At 37.7% G+C, this 19,509-nt stretch overlaps 4 protein-coding genes across 4 annotated transcripts; 2 read left to right on the plus strand and 2 right to left on the minus strand.

Annotated features, from left to right (window-relative positions):
* Positions 1–3,717: 3,717 nt before the first annotated feature.
* Positions 3,718–6,072, minus strand: Nup50 (nuclear pore complex protein Nup50). Its single transcript, XM_028304864.1, has 2 exons — positions 5,686–6,072; positions 3,718–5,509 (listed from the first exon to the last, which is right to left on the minus strand). Exons 1-2 carry the CDS (start codon positions 5,854–5,856, stop codon positions 3,845–3,847), a joined length of 1,836 nt encoding a protein of 611 aa, XP_028160665.1. The 5' UTR covers positions 5,857–6,072; the 3' UTR covers positions 3,718–3,844.
* A 1,343-nt stretch (positions 6,073–7,415) lies between these two features.
* Positions 7,416–14,549, plus strand: LOC114353098 (uncharacterized). The gene is made up of 12 exons (XM_028304935.1): positions 7,416–7,805; positions 7,899–7,931; positions 8,014–8,079; positions 8,249–8,634; positions 8,863–9,006; positions 9,087–9,210; positions 9,287–9,376; positions 9,487–9,544; positions 11,200–11,313; positions 11,683–11,838; positions 12,805–13,079; positions 13,675–14,549. The coding sequence occupies exons 1-11, from the start codon at positions 7,728–7,730 to the stop codon at positions 13,074–13,076; spliced, it is 1,521 nt and encodes a 506-aa protein (XP_028160736.1). The 5' UTR covers positions 7,416–7,727; the 3' UTR covers positions 13,077–13,079; positions 13,675–14,549.
* On the minus strand, positions 14,433–15,722 carry LOC114353110 (malate dehydrogenase). Its single transcript, XM_028304947.1, has one exon. It carries the CDS (start codon positions 15,638–15,640, stop codon positions 14,636–14,638), a length of 1,005 nt encoding a protein of 334 aa, XP_028160748.1. The 5' UTR covers positions 15,641–15,722; the 3' UTR covers positions 14,433–14,635.
* Positions 15,723–16,057: 335 nt separating this feature from the next.
* LOC114352942 (malate dehydrogenase) lies at positions 16,058–17,117 on the plus strand. Its single transcript, XM_028304713.1, has one exon. The coding sequence runs from the start codon at positions 16,074–16,076 to the stop codon at positions 17,115–17,117; it is 1,044 nt and encodes a 347-aa protein (XP_028160514.1). The 5' UTR covers positions 16,058–16,073.
* The last annotated feature ends 2,392 nt before the right edge of the window (positions 17,118–19,509 follow it).

Genomic DNA, 19,509 nt, shown 5'->3' on the forward strand with positions numbered 1-19,509 from the left:
TTCCCGGTAATTCCTGTTCCTGTGGGAATTTCGGGAATTCTTTTCTTGTGCACCTCTACGGTACCTAAGCTACGTCCCTTATAAATTTCAAGTGCCTACGTTTAGCCGTTTAGGCTGTGCGTGGGTATGTCAGTGAGTCAGTCATACAAAAGGAATTTCCCGCTAATTCCAGTTCCCGTGGGAATTTTGCAATATCCTGTTGTAACTAAGCTTTAAGTTTACTAAGGTACCTGCATGCCAAATTTTAAGCGTCTAACTTACGCGGTTTAGATATTTTCATACAAATGTTTTTTCCCGCTAACTCCCGTTCCCGTGAGAATTTTGCAATATCCTGTTGTAACTAAGCTTTAAATTTACTAAGGTACCTGCATGCCAAATTTCAAGCGTCTATGTTACGTGGCTTAGATTTTTTCATACAAATGTTTTTTCTCGCTAATTCCCGTTCCCGTAGGAATTTTGCAATATCCTGTTATAACTAAGCTTTAAGTTTACTAAGGTACCTGTTTGCCAAATTTCAAGCGTCTAACTTAAGCGGTTTAGATTTTTCATACAAAAGGATTTTCCCGCTAATGCCCGTTCCCGTGGGAATTCCTAAGTATCCTATAACCTGCCCAGGAGTATGAAGAATAATTGTACCAAGTTTCGTTAAAATCCGTCTAGTAGTTTTTGTTTCTATAAGGAACATACAGACAGACAGACAGACAGACAAAAAGACAGACAGACAGACAAAAATTTTACTGATTGCATTTTTGGCATCAGTATCGATCACTAATCACCCCCTGATAGTTATTTTGAAAATATATTTCATGTACAGAATTGACCTCTCTACAGATTTATTATAAGTATAGATCAAGCGTCTAACTTAAGCGGTTTAGATTTTTCATACAAAAGGATTTTCCCGCTAATTCCCGTTCCCGTGGGAATTCCTAAGTATACTATAACCTGCCCAGGAGTATGAAGAATAATTGTACCAAGTTTCGTTAAAATCCGTCGAGTAGTTTTTGTTTCTATAAGGAACATACAGACAGACAGACAAAAATTTTACTGATTGCATTTTTGGCATCAGTATCGATCACTAATCACCCCCTGATAGTTATTTGGAAAATATATTTCATGTACAGAATTGACCTCTCTACAGATTTATTATAAGTATAGATTGTGCAGGTGTAAAAATAAAAAAAGCTGGAATGATGAAAGAAATAAAGCAATATTGTTTATTATTATTACTGTAATAATTATTAATGGTTTTTATTTTAATTTTAAAATTCAAGCGAGCCTATAATTATGTAGGTACTCCTTGGGTCATTTTCCCCAAAAATTAAAGAAACAATGTGGCTAATATCTGTACCCCCAGTGAAAAGGGATCTAACTCGACTTAGATCAAAACTGACTTTATAACATAATGTGAATCTCTGAAAAATTAGCTATTTTTGTATCTAATCGGTATGTTTCTACGACGTATAGAAAAGAAAATAATTTTGTGCCAAATGATACAAGTAAGGCTTTGTGAACCAATTTTGAGTTTTCTTTCGTGTATATTGATACATGTCTACTTTTAACAAAGTGTACCGGAGGCTTCTTTCAATTTTTTATTGTGTCAAGAGGTACGACTCGTGTTACTACTTTTTACACGATTGAAGTTGTTCAGATTGAATTTGTGATTAACAATATAAGATGACTCATATTAATATACACAAAAAAAACTATGTATTGTTGGTTGGTGAAAAAGAATGTAACTTAATTTATATCACAAAAAGTAAAAGACAAATGATTATTTATTTTGTGTATAATGATTCAATTAGACTAATACCATTAACCACAAAAGTTTCGTACATGTGTAAAATGTTATCAGTTACTACAAAAGGATTTTCCCGCTAATGCCCGTTCCCGTGGGAATTCCTAAGTATCCTATAACCTGCCCAGGAGTATGAAGAATAATTGTACCAAGTTTCGTTAAAATCCGTCTAGTAGTTTTTGTTTCTATAAGGAACATACAGACAGACAGACAGACAGACAAAAATTTAACTGATTGCATTTTTGGCATCAGTATCGATCACTAATCACCCCCTGATAGTTATTTTGAAAATATATTTCATGTACAGAATTGACCTCTCTACAGATTTATTATAAGTATAGATAGATAATGAATTATTTATTGAAACAGGTTACTAAATGAGAAAACTTATAATTGCAGTATTGAAATATTTATTTATGCGTAGGTAAAGTAAATAAAAAAAGTACTGCAATATAATAACAACAATAATAGGCATATCAATCATGCGCACTTTCTCTTAACTTAGGCATTTTAACAATACTTTCATTAAACACACATTCCTGTATTTTAATTACTGTTTACTTACATAAAAACTTTTTGTTTGTGTTCGCTGTCTACTAAACCAATAGATAGGCACTTTCACGTTAATATTTATTGTCTGTGTACTTTTAAATGGAAATCTATATACTTAGATTTCGATATCGACTGACGTTAAAATACTAACGTGTCGTATCGCTAAAGTTATATTTAATTCTATTAAATTACTGTGTAATCGTAAGTCGGCATCGTAAAGATGAGCGGCGCGAGTCTTTGTGAACGTGGGGATGTGACGTTGAGTGAAATAAATCGATTAATTAACAATCGATGTTCCCTTTTTTGATATTAATCGATTTGGGAAAAAAAATATTTTTGTAGAAACACTATGGGCGGATTACGGATTGCGGACAAAGAAACAAATCTAATGTGTACTGGAATCCAGTTTTAATTACCTAATACTTATAGTACAAATTTTTAATTTAATTTTTCGTAATATTAAAATCGATTACAGAAATATATTTTTTTAATATTCAATACATTGTAGGGATATAAAAACATAATCGATTGTTAAAAGAAATCGATAATTTTTTCACATCCCTAGAATGTGTTGAGTCGGCGCGGGCGCAGGACAAATAAATAATTATTAACAAGCCGCGGGAACAACAAATTATTACGGGAGCGAGGTATTAACATTTACACGGTTCGGAGGAAGGAAGGCTTTATAGTTGTACATACACATCCCGAAGATGTCGGCCATTTCATTTGAATTTAAAAACAAAAGGGTTTTTACGGAATTTAAAAACAAAAGGGTTTTTACTGGCTGGCANCCGAGCTCATATAGGCCAATTAGTCTTTTGCCAGTACTATCAAAGTTATTTGAGAAAATATTCTTGCAAAGACTTAAACCAATATTAGAAGAAGAAGCCATAATACCAGATCACCAATTTGGGTTCAGGGAGCGACATAGCACAGTGGAACAAGTACATCGTATAGTGAACAAGATAAGACAATCACTGGAGCAGAAAGAATACTGTGCTGCGGTGTTCCTGGACATCCAGCAGGCATTCGATAGGGTTTGGCACAAAGGTCTTTTGTATAAGCTAAAAAGTTTTCTACCTAATTCATATTATATGGTGCTTAAGTCCTACCTACAAGACAGAAAGTTCCAAGTTAAATTTGGCGAAGAAGTATCCGTTCTGTATGATATTGGGGCGTCTGTGCCACAGGGATCTGTGCTCGGTCCTGTGCTATATTCTATANTAATTATATCTAACATTACCTTTCACTTGAAAAATATTTCACCAAGTTATCTCTAATAGCGACGAAGCAGGATTTTTTTTAACTTCAAATGCGATTTCCCAAAAATCACCATTTTTGACTTAACTCCGTTTTCACTGGGGGTACAGATATTTTCAGATTACTTTACATAAAACTAGTCATAAAAAATTGATACATGGAATTGTAAAATATTATGTTTTCAGTTTAACTGCTATCTACAAAGTTACTTAAGTTAGTCTAATCATCTAGTACAATTTATGATTTGTATTTATCCAACGTTTCCAGTAGTTCATCAGCTTCCTCAGTAGTTTTGACTCGGATCAAGATAGGAGTTGGTGGTGGTTTTGCATCAGGAGTGGGAATACACACCAACATAACATTATTTTTGCCCATACGTTGAGTTGGTATAGCAGAAGATAAAATCAAATTAACCAAAACATTTCCCAAATTAGTATTTGCTCTAACAAGCAACTGATGTTTACTACTGTCTTCTACTTTCTTTATGTAAAGAGTTCCCACACCTTTGTCGACGAAGTTTCCATCTTTCTTAACAAATATCTTGCACTTCTTATCAAAGACACTATTTTCTTCAACAACTGGAGTGAATTCGACTTTTGGTGGCTCATCTTCATCTTCTTTGGTGTTTTCTGTTGTTTCTGAGGCGGGTTTTTGGACATTGGAATTAAAACTAAATGGTTTTCCAATTCCGAATGAAAAGGGTGCTGTAGGTCCATTAGAATTTCCTGTGGATGTTGCAGAAAATGGACTTGTTGCTGAACTTATTCCTGTAGTAGAAGAAAATGGACTGGTTGCAGTAGTAGTAGAAGTTTGTGTTGTGCTAATGCCAAATGAAAACCCTGCACTGGTGGTAGTTGTGCTTGTGGAATTATTAATTCCAAATGAAAATGTTGTTTTTGGTGTCTCTCCAAGTGCAGACCCATTAGTTGTCAAACCAAATGTTACTGGTTTTGAATTTGGTGATGAATCTGTTTTAGAAAATGGTGAAGAATTCAAGTTGTTTGCTGCAAAAGGTATGCTTTGTTTAGTTGTGCTTGATTCGCTGCCACTAGACTTTACTTCAGACATGGAGCCAGTGCCTTTACTTGATTTATCGTCTTTGTCAGTGCCATGATATTCATCTTGCATTTCTTTCAGATACTTTTCATAATCACGAAATATAGGAGTCAAAATACAGAGTGGAGTTTCTTCTACATGTTTTTTGATCCAGTCAGAAACAGATTCATTTAGGCCCTTCAATTTAGTATAGTATGCTATCTTTTTATCATCATCTGGAGTCTCTGTCTTTTCTGCACTTTCATTTGCCTTTGATTCTGTTGCAGATGTTGCTAACACCCCAAAACTACTCTGCACTGTTGTAGAACTTGAGACAGACTGAATTTTGAATGGTGTGCTGCTATTAGTGTTAGAGAACAATGATTTGTTCACATTTGCACCCCCATTGGGTGCTCCAAATATTGTAGATGTTACTTGAGATCCAGATGGATTAGAAATGGCAGTTGTAATTTTGCTGGAATTGGTACTGCTTGGTTCATTGGAACTTGACACAGGTTGAGTTTTGTAAGGGGAATCACCAACAGTGGAATCAGCTTTAGAGGCAGTAAATATAGATGTTGCAGCTTGAGTATTAGTTGAGCTTCCGAATAATGGTGAAGATTGTGAAGTAGCCACACCGAATGTTGATTTGGTTGGAGTTGATGAAACTTGTGACCCAAACATGCCTGATCCTGTGGTACTTGATAGAGGCTTATTTGAAAATAAGCTTGATGTCACAGCTGTGTCACTTTTGCTTACAGGAGAGCTGCTAGTTTTATTTCCATTTGTCAGATTTGCTAAGAAATCAAATGAAGATGGCTGTGATTTATTGAATCCTCCAAATCCACTGAAGACTCCTTTCTTACTCTGAAATTAACAAAATTAAGAAATTAGATTATGATTGGCGATCCAAAATCCTAATGTTATGTACAAGCATAGGTATGACATTTCTACCTATTGTTCTCAAAGAAGATTATAGATACCTATTTGTTAGTTTATTATACTAAAAGAGCACAAATACTATCTGATTAGCAGAAACTCACCTCGTCGTTACCGCCGATCGGTGCACGCCTTTTAGCGGTTCTGATTACACGTTTTTCGAGAACGTCCTTGGATGCAGTTTTAAATGAGCCCATTTCTTCATGTTCCGACGGGTCTTCCTGATCCCAGTTTTCATGATTTAGTTCGGTGGTCGCAGCTCTTTTTGCAGACATATTTGGAGATTAATATTTATTAAAAGTTACTAGTAAAATCACTCCCTAAAACTGTATCCGGACTTTTAATGTTCAGCAGGTGTTCATTAGAAACAGTTATGAATATATCCCATTAAATTATACAGAAAATGATTAAAACGACATACAATCTAGAATAAAATCACAAATTGTAGAAATTAGGCAATTTTTTCGCGAAACATGCATGCACGCATTCGCTACAAACAGTGTTGCCAGTCGGGTCTAGTCAGAAATTACCAGAAATATAAAAAAAAGTAACCTTTTTGAATAAAAAGTAACCTTCATGCGCGGGTGCGGAGCGATGATTGTGTAAGGTTGTCCATGGATGGAAAATGAATACAATTGATCATCTAAATTCGAAAAGTGACCGGTCGTATAAAAACGTTTCATGGATTTGCGTTTTATTATCGAAAAACATTCGCTAAAACTCATTTTTTTTAACAAATAATAAATCAAATTCAAGTTTAAATGCACTTTATGACATAATTTTAAAATTGTCACTATTAATATTTTTTACTGAATAACCTGTAAAGTTAATTCTACAATTTCTGAAAAATCACCTAAAAGTAACCTTTTCATTAGTGTAACCTAAAAGTAACCACAGCAGTTCAAAAGTAACCAAAAAGGTTACAAAAGTAACCTTCTGGCAACACTGGCTACAAATGCGAATCAGCGACAAGAGATCAGTGTTGCCAGTCGGGTCTAGTCAGAAATTACCAGAAATATAAAAAAAAGTAACCTTTTTGAATAAAAAGTAACCTTCATGCGCGGGTGCGGAGCGATGATTGTGTAAGGTTGTCCATGGATGGAAAATGAATACAATTGATCATCTAAATTCGAAAAGTGACCGGTCGTATAAAAACGTTTCATGGATTTGCGTTTTATTATCGAAAAACATTCGCTAAAACTCATTTTTTTTAACAAATAATAAATCAAATTCAAGTTTAAATGCACTTTATGACATAATTTTAAAATTGTCACTATTAATATTTTTTACTGAATAACCTGTAAAGTTAATTCTACAATTTCTGAAAAATCACCTAAAAGTAACCTTTTCATTAGTGTAACCTAAAAGTAACCACAGCAGTTCAAAAGTAACCTAAAAGGTTACAAAAGTAACCTTCTGGCAACACTGCAAGAGATGTCATTTTATTCAACAAAATGTCAAAATATAGTTTTAAATCATTAAGTACCGACATGGCACATTGGTTCTAAGCCATTTATCAGCTTTTACTTTAAAATTTTCGGGGGAGGGCTTTATTGGCATCTAAGAAGCAGATTAGAATATACATTTGAAAATTATAAATAACTTGAAAGAATCGAACTGCATAAGGCGGGAATGTAAATTCCGATAAAGGAATGCTAATTTCATTAATAATTCATCTTTTCAGCATTTAATTTTAGCTCAATCAATGACGTAAAGTATAGCTCATTTTTGTGAATGCTTGTACAAGTACAAAATACGCTTCTTCCGCCTTTCTTAACCAATCACCGACTGTGAATGAGCGAGATCGAGTGTTGTTTTCTTTTTCTTTCTTTCACGACACACATTTTTGGAGTTTTGGTTGTACCAGTACTTGTGCTTGCAATTTTAACGAAAAATTTATTTATAAATTCAACGAAACAATAATTTGTCTAACTTACAATCAGATACGAAGCCTAATACATTAGCAAATTAAAGGACATTAACTTTTCACTTAAAATAAAGTTATATTTTTATTATAACAAGTTTTCTAAAGTGTCGATTTCGTTTAGTGGTTCGTGGTAATAAATTACGTTTGTTTCTTTGCCCTTTTAATGTAATGAATATTATTGATATTAGTTTATGAGTTATAGTGTTCACTATAGTAACGATGGAAGTTTCTAACGAAATAAAAGAAGACATTCGTAAGACGCAGTCTGACTTGAAAAATGCTATACGAATTCATCAGGTCAGTCCTTCATTGTAATTTGGTTTAGAAAAATAAAGTTCGTGTTTGTTACTTTATTACATTAATTTTGACTGGTTTATCGTTTGTTTTTAGGTTTGGGTAGCGCGCTTACAAGATGATGAGAATGTATGTATTAAATTATTATACTTGTTGTTGTTATTTACGTAATAAATTTCATTTTCTTAACGTACGCCTGTTCTCTTTTTAGAACATACATCTCAAGACAAAGGTTAAAGAAGCGGAAAGAGATATTATAGCCATTGGACAAACTCAGGTAAGTTACACAAACAGTAGTTTCTTAGTAGGTCAATCATTAACCTTCATGTAATTGATGTAATTTAAATACCACGTAAATACTCAGTGATCTTTATAAATTCAGCAAAGCATCAGTATGTGTAATTTAACTTGATAAAATATTGTTAAGTATTTTAATATTTTTTCAGAAACTTGTTGTTGATAAGCTGAGAAAAGAGTTGGAGCTATATCAACAGCGCCTGAAGGCAAGAAACAAACAGGTCAACATTGAAAATGATAACCGATATGTCGCTCAGCAAATACGGGACCATCAAATCCAATTCCGCAACCGAAATAGAAGCTCACTGCTCAAACCCTCAGTTTTAAATGAAATACATGTTAAAATCGAGAACAATGAGAATTTTAGGGAGAATATGTCAGACTCTGAAAATGAACTCAAGTCTTCTAATGAAAAGGAAAACTCAAACCACAGTGAGTCAGATGAAAAAGAAAAATTCAAAGGCTACCTACCTTCAGTGTATGAGAGCAGAACTAATTTTGTTAACGCTTTGAATAAATCCAAAGAGCAAATAACGTGAGTACATAAATTTATTTTAGTATTCTTAGAATACTTATTTAGTGTACTACAAATAAATAAATAAAATGCCAAAATGCTAACAATTCAAAATATCCCTGTTTGTGGTATTAAAAGAGACCCTGTTTGTGGTATTATACCGAATTCTATTTTATTTATTATATTTTATTAGTTTATATTTGATTATGATACATTGCTTCAACCAATGAATATAACCTTTAATTTCAGAGGGAAGAAAACTATATGTCTTCCTCCATGGATAGTACCTAAAGCAGAAAGAGAAGAGTTCCTAAAGGCTCCTCTCTCTCCGTCACCTCCGCCCCCACCAATCCCAGATCAAGGAGAACCAGTTTCTCAAGAACGATTCCTGAGGTTCGTAATTTATTATAAAACCTGTATCAAATAATTATTTTAACCAAATGTACTGAAAATGTTTTATTATTGTTCTTCAGGTGTGTTGGTTTGATAACACCGGTCCAAAAGGAAATTTTAGAGAAGCGAAGAACAGAGCGCAGCTTGCGGTCTGCTGCTAAAAGACAAGCGTTGTTCGGTCCCAATTATGATGCGGGTTTGCCAGTAAGTAACTATTTCCTTAATGCTAATAGTATCCCAAAGCCAAAACTACAGAAAATAATTGCCTTTTTTTCTTCAGAAACGCAACAAGAAAGTGACCCATTACCCATATCTACAATCACACAATGATCCACCGCAGACTCGTTCAGCCAAACTGCGTAAACAACAGGTAAATTGTTTGCCTTACCTATGAGCGATAATAATAATAATTAAATTATTATATTTTATGTATTAACTCTAGACATGTACCTAAATAACATAATCTTTTCTTTTGTTTAGACACAATACAAAACGTTATGTGAAGGAATGCAGATAGGTTTATCATCTGAAAATAAAGGTAAGAAAAATTTATTAAGCAAGTAATTATTGTAATAAAATATACATAAAAAGTTGATTGTTTATTTATGAAAATATGTAATGGGACTGCTTTGTGTAGAAAGCATTATACGAGGGCTGCACTAAAAGTATCGGGAATGGAATATTTCCACTGTTCCAGTCATATTAAAATCTATTTAATTGCAAACTCCAGGGTTTTAAACATCGTATACCATTTATTTATTTAAAAAAAGATTCTCGGTCGTATCACAAGGTCTTGTCAAACTTGTTTAGTCGTTGAGAAAATGGAATTGACTCGAGAAAATTCAAGAGCGATGATTTATTATGACTTTTGAAGTGGTTTAACACAAAAACAGTGTGTTGACCGGATGATTTCTGCATTTGGTAATGAAGCCCCATCCAAAACCACAATTTATCGCTGGTTTATTGAATTTCAACGTGGACGTGTCAAGCTCAGTGATGATCCCCGTCAAGGTCGTCCAAAAACTGCAGTCACCTAAGAAAACGTTGATGCTGTGCGTAAGCTGATTGAAGAAGATCGACATGTGATATACCGCGAAATTCAGGCAACTTTAGACATTGGCATGAGTCAAATACAAATAATCTTGCATGAACAATTAGGTGTAAAAAAGTTGTTTTCCCGATGGATACCGCATTCGCTCTGTGAAGAGCAAAAAGCGGCTCGCGTTACTTGGTGCGTCAGAACTCTCGGGAGATTACATGCAGGATCCTCAAATGCTGTATACAACATCGTATCAGGTGACGAATCATGGATATACGCGTACGAACCCGAAACAAAAAACCAGTCACGAGTTTGGGTGTTCGAAAATGAATTAAAGCCAACAAAAATTGTTCGTTCACGGAGTGTTGCAAAAAAAATGGTGGCCACGTTTGTCTCCAAAACCGGCCATGTTGCGACTATTCCTCTTGGGGGACAAAGAACGGTTAATGCAGATTAGTATGCTAGCATTTGTTTGCCACAGGTCGTTTCTGAACTCCGTAAAGAGAACTGCAACCGCCGCATCATCCTCCATCACGACAATGCGAGTTCTCACACCGCGCACTGAACAAAAGAGTTTTTAGAGCAAGAAAACATAGAATTATTAGTCCATCCGCCGTACAGCCCCGACCTAAGCCCTAATGATTTCTATACTTTCCCTAAAATTAAGAATAAATTGCGTGGTCAGAGATTTTCATCACCTGAAGAAGCTGTGGAAGCCTACAAAACGGCCATTTTGGAGACCCAAACTTCCGAATGCAATGGTTGCTTCAATGATTGGTTTCGTGTATGGAAAAATGTGTCAAAGTTCGCGGAGAATACTTTAAAAAGCAATAAATACATTTTTAAATAGTAATGTTGTTTCACTTCCTTGATTCCCGAAATTTTCAGTGCCGCCCTCGTACATACTTCAGGAGAGCGACAATCGACTTTAGCAGATGCATATTTTATTCAGGATTTGGCTTACGCTCCCTGTGCGACTGAAGCGAAGTTTAGACTAGCAATGAATCTTGCAGAAGTTGGCTTGCCACAGCTATTTACAGTGGTAAACAGCTTGCGGAAGTCAACTTCTGCAAGTTTTATTGCTAGTCTACTCCTCGGTTAAAATTGCGTTTTTATGGTTGACAACATTATAATAATATGTCTATATTTTGCAGTCAGCCTACTACTACACAACAAGCCGGCCTGGGTGGCAGCACTGCCGCCTAGTTTGACTGTGGAACCTGTCTTCTCACCCATCAAAAAAGTTTGCCAAGGCTGCGGTAGAAATGGTGAGTTTCATTAATCATTACGTTTCTTACTGTACTCATCAACAAAGTTTATTGAACTTGAACAGTTTCTTTTTCAACAATAGATAAGACAAAATAAATTGGTTGTTTATCGTGCAAACGAAAATTTTTAAAATGGATCTGATCCAATAGTTGGTACCTTTTATTTGATATAGTAAAATAAAGTTTGTCCCTTCCACCACGTTGGGCAACGTGGTGGCACTAACATGGGTTGAAACAATTTTGTTTCAACTTCAACTGTTTCTGTTTCGTGGGAACGTGACATACTCCTAAAATCGACGATAATCTTATCGTTTATCACGTATCATAGGTCTATTTGACTGTATTAAAATTTATAAACTTGTGTTCCAGATGTTCCGTCCCTGCTAGTGTGCTGCGACACGTGCGCCACGTGGCAACACACCGGCTGCAGCGCGGGCGGGCTCTGCGTGAGCTGCCGCGCGCCGCTGCCCGACCCGGCCGTCTGCAGCGCGCCCGACCCCGACCCCGACTCGCAGCTCTACCGAGGTAGGACGCGACGCGACCGGCTCAGGTGTGACCTGTGTGATACGTGACACGTGGCGACACACCGGCTGCCGCGCGCCGCTGCCCGACCCGGCCGTCTGCAGCGCGCCCGACCCCGACCCCGACTCGCAGCTCTACCGAGGTAGGACGCGACGCGACCGGCTCAGGTGTGACCTGTGTGACACGTGACACGTGGCGACACACCGGCTGCCGCGCGCCGCTGCCCGACCCGGCCGTCTGCAGCGCGCCCGACCCCGACCCCGACTCGCAGCTCTACCGAGGTAGGACGCGACGCGACCGGCTCAGGTGTGACCTGTGTGATACGTGACACGTGGCGACACACCGGCTGCCGCGCGCCGCTGCCCGACCCGGCCGTCTGCAGCGCGACCGACCCCGACCCCGACTCGCAGCTCTACCGAGGTAGGACGCGACGCGACCGACCCGACTCCGACTCGCAGCTCTACCGAGGAAGGACACGACGCGACCGGGCCGACTCGCAGCTCTACCGAGGTAGGACACGACGCGACCGACCCCGACACCGACTCGCAGCTCTACCGAGGTAGGACACGACGCGCCCGGGCTGACCCCTTCTCGCAGCTCTACCGAGGTAGGACGCGACGCGCCCGGGCCGACCCCGACTCGCAGCTCTGCCGAGGTAGGACACGACGCGACCAGCTACATAGGACAGGACACGTGACACGTGGAAACACACCAACCAAATTAAGGATAGACAACTGAAACTACAAACACTTATAAAAAGTCGATTGCAATTTCAATAGATAAATTCAGGCCGATTTTTTTTGAGTCACTTGTGACAGCAAACGGCTCCCCCTTGAAGAAATATTAGTATGACCATGTTGAAGATCTCTCGAATTTCAGTAGAGCTTCAGTCTGCCCCGTGGTCTGTCCTATCTAAGCCTCGATTGAAATTTATTTCTGCTTTAAAATAATAATATCTCTTCATTCCAGACAAACTAGCCGAACGCAAGCGTCTCCAAGAGAAGAACATGGAATTATGTATAGAACTTCGCAAGCTAGAGGCTAGGGCGGCATCCCTCAAAGAAAACATGGACGAACATAACGCAGAGAAGCGTCAACTCCTCGCAGACCAGATTAAAACGCAGAGAAACTTGCAGAAACTTCTGGATTTCATCAGTCAGTTCAAGGAGACGTCCGTCAGTGTACGTTCCACGTCACTCAGCGAGACGGGCAGCGAGATCAGTAAAAGCAACGAGGAATGAAATGTAAGTTTAAATTGATAGTATTCCATATTTTTTTTTATTCGGGTTTGTCGGAGCTAGGCAAATCTCTAACAACGCCGCGGTTTCGTTTACGTATTTTTCGGGCTATCTATCACTGACGCTGTTGCGTTAAATTGCTTTGGTTTGAAAGGGATATGAGGTAATATCTATGCGGATTCGATAAATCGGAATGAGTCCATAAAATTTTCGCTTTATAGGTACTAAAAACAATTTAGGAACCTAACATGCTATAGCACATTAACCTAAAGCTAATATAATATTATTCTAATGTCCTGCTTAAAAATCACGTTTCCTTTAGCTTGTTTCGGTTAAAGCAGTGGTTCTTAACCTTTAAGTGATGAGGGACCATTTTACCAAATTTCTGTCTTGTCAGGGACTACCTCCTAATCGGTCAAAACCAGTTTGACTGCAAAAATCAGTTAGTGGTTTTAACCAAGGTGTGCAAGTGCACTTCGTGGACCACCTTGGAATGTCTCCAGGGACCACCAGTGGTCCGCGGGCCACCGGTTAAGAACCACTGGGTTAAAGCAACGTTGCCGAGTTATAAGATAATAAATCAAGTTTCGTTTTGTTACAGCTGGAATTATCTGCCTGTTTCTACGCGTGGTACGAATCGTTTTGATGTTGCGTATGTAGTTTGATGGCGTAGGAGCAAGTACATAGTCTAAGATATCGTTAATTTGTGCCACTAGTGTGTAATTAATCTTTAAATGAATTTCAAGTCACAATCACTAGAAGATTTACTTTTAATTTTATTTTCACCAAATGATATTTTAAGAATTATTAAGGTTTTGTTCGAGCGTGTATTCTTATTATCAATTTTTAATCAAGAAACAACATATTTTTTTATGTTTGAGAAATTATTGTCATTATTCTGAAGCCAAAAGAGTTCAAATTGATATTTCAGGATAAGGATATAATTTTACAGAGAACAATTTTGTAATGAATTTTTGTACTAAAGAATTTCATGTTCAATTTGTAAAAATCGAATGTAAAGGGCGGTAAGTGACTATGACTAAAAATTAAATATGAAACATATCTGTTCCAAGTTCAGTACAGATAAAATTGTATTGCAATAATGTGGATTGGAGTTGATAATAATTTCAGTTTGGTTGTGATCTAATGAAACAAGCTGATATTTGATTAATAATAAGAAGTTTACATTGTTTAAACCATTAATTGCTCTTTTATATTAAGTTTAAAATACACTTAATGCGTTGTAGTCTCATACATCGGAGTAATATCACTATGAATTGCCAAAAAGGAGTGTTCAGTATTGATTCCTAGTTTAGTGATAGTTTAGTATATTTTTCTAGTATATAAATTGTTCTTTAATTTCGTAGTCAATGTTAAATGAATTTTTATTACTTGTTCTCTGTGATACGTGCGTTTGGTTGTTACGATTGTAAGAACATCGCGTTAAGTGTAAATAAATGGATCTATTAATTGGTATTTGCGTGTTTATTATCTTCATAATAAATTCCATTAAAAAAAGACACCATCATATTGCACAACTGGTAAAAATAATTACGTACAAGTTAAGCTAACTCGAGAATCTTCTTTCCTTTGATAACGTCTTTTCTTATTTGCTCAATGCTTCGTTCCAGTAAGTGGCATTCGAATTTGGACAAGTCAGTGTACCTCTGCATTTCAGCAGCACCGTTACTGTTCACATTAACTATTCCCGCGAAGTAATTAGTTCCAAAGTCATTATTTTCGATGTAAGCCGCGACTTTAGCTGGGCGGCCATCAAGCGCTTCCAAGACCGATCGCGTGAACATTAGAGCACCGTAGGCAGGTGACAAAGTAGACGACCAACCCTTCTTGGCATCCATTATATTCTCGTCGCATTTACGTATTCTAGAAGTAAACTCCTGTATAGTTTTCTCGTTCATTGGACAAGCCGGCTTCGCCTGTGATATTAAAGGAATTGCGGTCTTCCCCGATCGTCCGCCTATTACGGGAACCATGCAGTTACGAGGGTTCAAATTGTTCTCCAAAGCGTACAACGATTGGGCTCGTAGGTGATCTATCGTGGCAATCCCGAACAACTTCTTTGGGTCGTAGTCCCCGTGATTCCTCATAATTTCAGCTGACATTGGAACGAGGATGTTTATCGGTTCTGTGAGAATTCCCACGAAGGGAAAAGGGTTTATTTTGGCTATTTTGCTGGAGAACATTTTGATGAATTCCGTGTTGTTTGAGAGCCATGTTTTTTTAGAGGTCCCAGGAGTACGTGTGCTTCCTCCGGTTGCAAGGACTATGTCTGAATCCTTCAGCGCTCGTTCTAAGGTTTCTTCGCCCGAAAAGCCCTTGAGTATTGATTCTGCAGGTATGTGAGACAAGTCTAAAATGACTCCTGGGGTCTGGTTGAGGGTATCATGGATGTTCAGCTTAGTGATTGAGGGTTGGGCTCGCAGCATCAGACTTACCGTTTGGCCAATCTCACTTGCTCCACCGACGATGGTCACTTTATAGTTTCTAGTGAAGGAAGTAACGATATTTGATATCTGGGACGTTAAAAGTTTCTTTGCGACAAGCATTGTTACAGGTTTTTAACATTTGGTGCATGAATACTGGTTGACTTGTACTGGAATTTTAATTAAAATATTTTATACCGTGATACCTTCGCTTTGATTTGACAAAATGCGTCATTTTTGATTGATTAAATAATGACATGGCATTGTCTATGGCTTTGTTGCCTTCCGTAGGTTCCGTATATAGTTTCGCTGTGCATTTTTTACTCTATGCATTGGGTTAGACCACAATTTTATACTTTTTTGTGTGATCTCCTTGGCTAAGAAACATGCAGAGAAAGAAGATTGCTGTTTACATCCTATAAATCATAATCTTTGATCATAATTTGTCATTTTGAAAGTTGATGCCATGGTCCATACTTTTTGATTAATTTTTGTGATGTTAAATTGTTAAATTAGTTTAGTAACTCTAAAGAAATGTTAATTGAATTTTTACATCATGTTTAGAAGATTGGTGTCAGTATTCACCACAAAATGTTGGGTAAACACAAAATATTTGCAAATACGACACATCGAGGTCTCCATCGTAGGAGCTGGTAATCGCATTGGATCCAATTTAGCCTTATTACTGACGCAGAATCCTAAAATTACGAAACTCAATATTTACGATGACGACGACAGAGTAAGAGGGATTGGTTTGGAATTGGCTTACATGTCGCAAGGACCGAAGGTGGTGTCTTATGCTGGCGATAATTTCCTGCCAGCTGCCGTGAGATATGCCAACCTGATAGTGATGGTTGCAAGAACTCCTCGACGAAGTGGCATGTCCAGAGATCAAATGCTCGCAGCAAATGCCCCTGCCGTCCAAAAGCTCTGCAAAGTGATTTCTGAACAAAACTGCGATGCATTCCTGGCTATTTCTACGAATCCTATAAATTCAATAGTGCCATTTGCAAGTGCTCTAATGCTCCAGTATAGCACCTACAACCCATTTAAAATTTGTGGGATCACTCACATCGACACAGCTAGATGTCGAAGCTTCGCTGGCAATGCGTTGAATGTGAGCCCTCGTCGGTTGCAAATACCAGTCATCTGTGGACATTCCGAAGAGACTATTGTACCGTTATTTTCAAATCTCGCTCCGTCAACGTTTTCTCTTGATTCGTGCAAATCTGATACACTAACAAGGCTGTTACGAAAAGCGGGCACAGAAGTGATAAACCACAAGTACGGAGAAGAATCTGCAGTTTTGTGTATGGCGTGGTCTATAGGCGAATTCGTGGAGAGGATGGTGGAAGCTTTGTCTGGTTACGAGTCTGTGGTGACTTGCTTCTCTGCGAATCCCCATTTTGGTACAAGATTTTTTGCTGGACCTACGATGGTTGGGCCTCGAGGCATCATTCACGTTTGCGGGAACCTTCCCATGAGTGAATATGAAACGAGTCTTCTAAATCGATCGATACCTGTTTTGAATAAAGAAGTGTGTTCAGGAGAAAATTATATTAATATTATGAATGAAGCTGGAGGATTGAAACGTACATAAAACCGTTTGTTCAAAGTAAAGTTGTGAAAATTGATTTCATTTTTATTTTCATCTTACATTTCTATGCAGGTTAACTTTAGTTCTTTCGTAAACTACGTACGTTTTTTATACTCGCTCAATTCTTGAACAATGGTGCCTTGTAGGTTTATTAAGGTGTCTTTTGGCCGTACAGCTGGACTGTAATGCAGTAAACGTCCAATATCGGTTATGTGCAGACGTTGCGCAGAGCGGCCATTATTAGCTACGTGGCAACGGTTACATTGGTACCAAAACCTAACTACAGTTCTGAGACACTCGGTTGTAAGGTGGAGGGTAATAGAATTGAACAGGAAATTCTTGCGTTGTGGGTATCTTGAAACTGGGAGGGTAGTTTTCAGGAGTTAGTTGTGTCTTCTTGCACTTCTTGCAAAAGAAATCCACCTAAAAATATAATTTGTAACCTAAGTTTTTTAAAGCGTAGTGGTAAGCTAATAGACACTATATTCGCCTAAAACGCATTTTGGAACAGAAAGTTATTGTGTTTCTATTCAATCTTGAAGAAAAAAACCGTCAGTTATTTTGTAATGTAACCCGTGGATGTCGTTTTTAATGTCGAAACAGTGGCACACATAGGCATAAGTTCAACAATAATCATCTACAAGGGTCTCCGGATCAACCTCCGCAAAGGCAGGAGGAAATCACCTTCCAAAGTATCCTCATGTGCCTTTAACTTAACACCAAATGTTCACAGTTCGGTCCCATTATTCCACAACCGCAAATAAGGATCGTAACGACGGGTTAACTTTAAGATAATCGCCGGCCATACGAGCGCGGTTAATGTCTCCGGTCTTGACGACCTGATGGGCATTAAGTCGAGCCACTGAGGGTTGTGGGACGAACCGACCAATTACGGAAACTGAAAGCGACAGGTTGTGTTAGTTGCTATCAAACACGCGAAAATTTACCTTATTGAAAAGGAATTTATACTGGTAATCGTAGTAACTTAACGTGCGTACGTAGCTCAACCCTAGTCATTACAACTATGTTGTCGGGATCGTTTGTTACCGCCAAATAGTTTGAGATTGCGTGTAAGCGACGACGTTCCTTCTATTTTGTGGACTACTCATGTTAGAACTTAGACCCACCTGTTATTTAACGATGGTTTTACATGGGTTAGTTAAACGGTTGATTGCCGTTGCACCAGTAGCTACTTAAAATGGGTTCACATAATAGTATGGTACACTTCCATATCTGTGGGTAGATATACCTCCTGCTCGTCAGAGGGGTTTTGACGAAAAAAGTTGTTGGGTTACTTAAGTACCTACTATTTTAGGGACTTAATTAGCATGCATGCTAGCTATTAAATTAATTTTTCGTCAATCATTGTGTGTATTCTGTATTACAAAGAGCGTTAAATATAAAAATATCCTTGGTACAAACTGCTACATTTCGTAAAACATTACATTACTCGTACCTTACTTTATCGAACAAAAGCCTTCTTAAATAAACACATTTCCAGTACCATTCTTTACAGCAGCGAGCATTAGTGACACATTTGATTTATCCGTAAATCCGAAGTTCTAAACGAGAAAAAGTGTTGAGTCTGCTCAAGCAACTCGGGTCCCGTGGGTGTGATCTGTCTGCGAGGGCAGAGGTTCGATGCTTGAGGAGGCGGTTTTATGGGAACATCTATGGGATGTATAGGGTGACGATTAGATAGATTGAAGTCATTATAGCCATTTGAGCTGTGGGGCTTTGGGTAACAGGTTCTTTATGAACTATACTTTTATAGAACTCGTAAATAAAACGTGAGGTTAATAGCTTTAATTAATTATCAAAATAGCAAACAAGCGTCATACATTATTATCACTCTTTGGGAAGCTTGTGTCCAGCAGAGAACTGAAATGATGATGATTATTGTACTTTGTACAGCTGGTAGAGAATGACGTATGGCATTAAGCTCGCCTTTTTGTACAGAACATTGTTGTGTGTGCAATAAAGTCTTTAAATAAATACTTTAAGTTAACAAATCAAGTTTAATTTGTGCACTTTGAGACACGCATGTAAATATTTAAACCTTTAACAAAAGCAAATTAACATAATTAGGTCCCTAGTTCTTTAATTCAAAATAGGCGTTTTATCTTCTGCTACAGAAAGTATTTTATTTTCGTTCAACCTGTCTTTTTCCAATCTCCTCACACAGAGCAACCCTACAACCAACAACGGAACTTAGAAGAATGCGAGTTAGTAAGAAGGTTCTCCCGCCCACAGGTCGTTATCTAAACTTGTTTGCCGAACCGCGGCAAGAATTGCAAATGGCGATAATTCTAACTACACCGATAAATCAGCTGCAGCCGTTCAACTTTTTTCCTCTAGGGGGCACCTCCGCTTCCCATTGTTGGTGATTGATCGC

The sequence above is a fragment of the Ostrinia furnacalis genome, unplaced genomic scaffold (genome assembly GCF_004193835.3).
Source record: "Ostrinia furnacalis isolate ACB-3 unplaced genomic scaffold, ASM419383v2 OfSCF0155, whole genome shotgun sequence".
Taxonomy (NCBI): Eukaryota; Metazoa; Arthropoda; class Insecta; order Lepidoptera; family Crambidae; genus Ostrinia; species Ostrinia furnacalis.

Bases quoted from the DNA above. Each gene is read 5' to 3' on its own strand.
- LOC114352942 (XM_028304713.1), top strand. From the start codon at position 16,074: ATGTTTAGAAGATTGGTGTCAGTATTCACCACAAAATGTTGGGTAAAC.
- Nup50 (XM_028304864.1), bottom strand. From the start codon at position 5,856: ATGTCTGCAAAAAGAGCTGCGACCACCGAACTAAATCATGAAAACTGG. The intron at 5,510-5,685 runs GTGAGTTTCTGC...TGTTAATTTCAG, and splicing joins CGATCGGCGGTAACGACGAG to AGTAAGAAAGGAGTCTTCAG.
- LOC114353098 (XM_028304935.1), top strand. From the start codon at position 7,728: ATGGAAGTTTCTAACGAAATAAAAGAAGACATTCGTAAGACGCAGTCT. The intron at 9,211-9,286 runs GTAAGTAACTAT...TTTTTTCTTCAG, and splicing joins ATTATGATGCGGGTTTGCCA to AAACGCAACAAGAAAGTGAC. The intron at 11,839-12,804 runs GTAGGACGCGAC...TCTTCATTCCAG, and splicing joins CGACTCGCAGCTCTACCGAG to ACAAACTAGCCGAACGCAAG.
- LOC114353110 (XM_028304947.1), bottom strand. From the start codon at position 15,640: ATGCTTGTCGCAAAGAAACTTTTAACGTCCCAGATATCAAATATCGTT.